At 41.4% G+C, this 1,569-nt stretch overlaps 1 protein-coding gene across 1 annotated transcript; it reads left to right on the top strand.

The window, feature by feature from the left end:
* Nucleotides 1-962: 962 nt before the first annotated feature.
* CCR75_009529 (uncharacterized protein) lies at nt 963-1,337 on the top strand (the record flags this gene model as incomplete). The annotated part of the gene is made up of 1 exon (XM_067967568.1): nt 963-1,337. The coding sequence occupies one exon, from the start codon at nt 963-965 to the stop codon at nt 1,335-1,337; it is 375 nt and encodes a 124-aa protein (XP_067816992.1).
* Between the last annotated feature and the right edge of the window lie 232 nt (nt 1,338-1,569).

Below are 1,569 nucleotides of genomic sequence, written 5' to 3'. Positions count from 1 at the left end.
CCAAGAGAGGGTGTTAACGCATCATATTTACAGTAGACTTCTTCTCATAAAGCATCGTATCTTGCTAGAGTTGACGAGACAATTGCTGCATAGAAAAGACAAACATATTGTTGGAGCCGAAGACTTTCTGCTCTAAGCAACAATAGCTAAGGGTCGTATTATACTTCCTAGTTAAGTTCACTACAAGGAAAAAAAATTCTTTATATTGACATATTTTTGCTGCTCTTAAAAACATCCCAGAGTTGAATATAAATATCCTTGAGGTGGAATGTTTCTGACGTTTATAATAACAAATAAAATTGTCTGTTCTGAACGCGTAAACAACTCGATGACGTACAAGGATTCGGGATACAAGAAGCGCAATGCTCCAATTTTGAGCCTAGTGTTTTGACTATCAATGGTACTGCAGGGGTCATGAGAAGTTTATATACTCACACCAAAATGCCCATTAAAAACCCAATCACGTACTTGTAAGGCTTGACATACTGTACGACACCAACAACGGGTCAAACGCGTCCGGCTCATCTATCAAGGCTTCACTACAATGTCTAGAATATATTTCATGCGGGAAGTGCCATTCATACTTTTGACGAGATACATGTGAAGAGCGGACAGATCCCACGAGAATCGAATCCACTCGTGGCCAGGATCATACTTTGATTCCTCAGAAAAGGCACCTTTGGTATCCGAAGGAGGGGGACAGATATGATTGTCAAAGTCTCACGCCACCAGCTAGTGAAACAGCTGCTATAATGCTATAATAGTGGCCAATAAAAATACACATGGGAACACACATAGCTTAACGACTTGCAAGATTAATACTTGCTTGCTTTCATTTTCAAATTTAACAGCAACTTCACAGTCATTCTCTCTTTAGAAGTTTCTAAGAAAATATTTTTCAGGATAGGAGCCAAAAGTAAGAACGCATCCGAGAGTGACAAGTCAGAAAAATCGCGCACAAAATGGTCGACAACTCGATCTCGGCTATTGAATTTGAGCGCATTGAAGACGCGTCCATTGATGTCAAGAACCAACAGGTAGACTTGGTTATATTATGCATCGAAACATCTTTTCGTGGTAGCAATGATGCCAACTACGACTTGGGTCTACAGTGCAACTTGCATTTCTTGAGCGAGTATACTCAACAAGCGACTCTGACACCCGTGCAACAGCTGAACCAATACCCGCACAATCGCTTCTTCTTGCTGTCCAATAAATATGGCATGAAGCTGGACAAAATAATCAGTACCGAAAGGTTTAAGACGTCCCTCGTGTTTGGTCTCATGGACAGCCTCGTGAGCGGTATGCTCACCCTCGCGCTCGCACTTTTCGCATAATACAACGTTAATTCAATCAAAATTAAAATCGTCCATGCAGTAGTGAAACATTTAATCAAACCAGCGAGGTGACCATGCAATCCAACATATACCAGTACTTCTTTTACGTGGACGTACAAGGCCATCTCACGGAGGATTCAGCCTTTCAAAGGCAATTCACCGACTCAGAGCGCTTTCTGTATTCATGCGCATTTTGGGTACTTGTGCAATTTTACACAGTGAAGACTCCATG

This window comes from Bremia lactucae, linkage group LG4, assembly GCF_004359215.1.
Source record: "Bremia lactucae strain SF5 linkage group LG4, whole genome shotgun sequence".
In the NCBI taxonomy this organism is placed as follows: domain Eukaryota; phylum Oomycota; class Peronosporomycetes; order Peronosporales; family Peronosporaceae; genus Bremia; species Bremia lactucae.
Note: the sequence above shows the minus strand (reverse complement) of the source record. Positions and strands in the feature narration are given on the sequence as shown.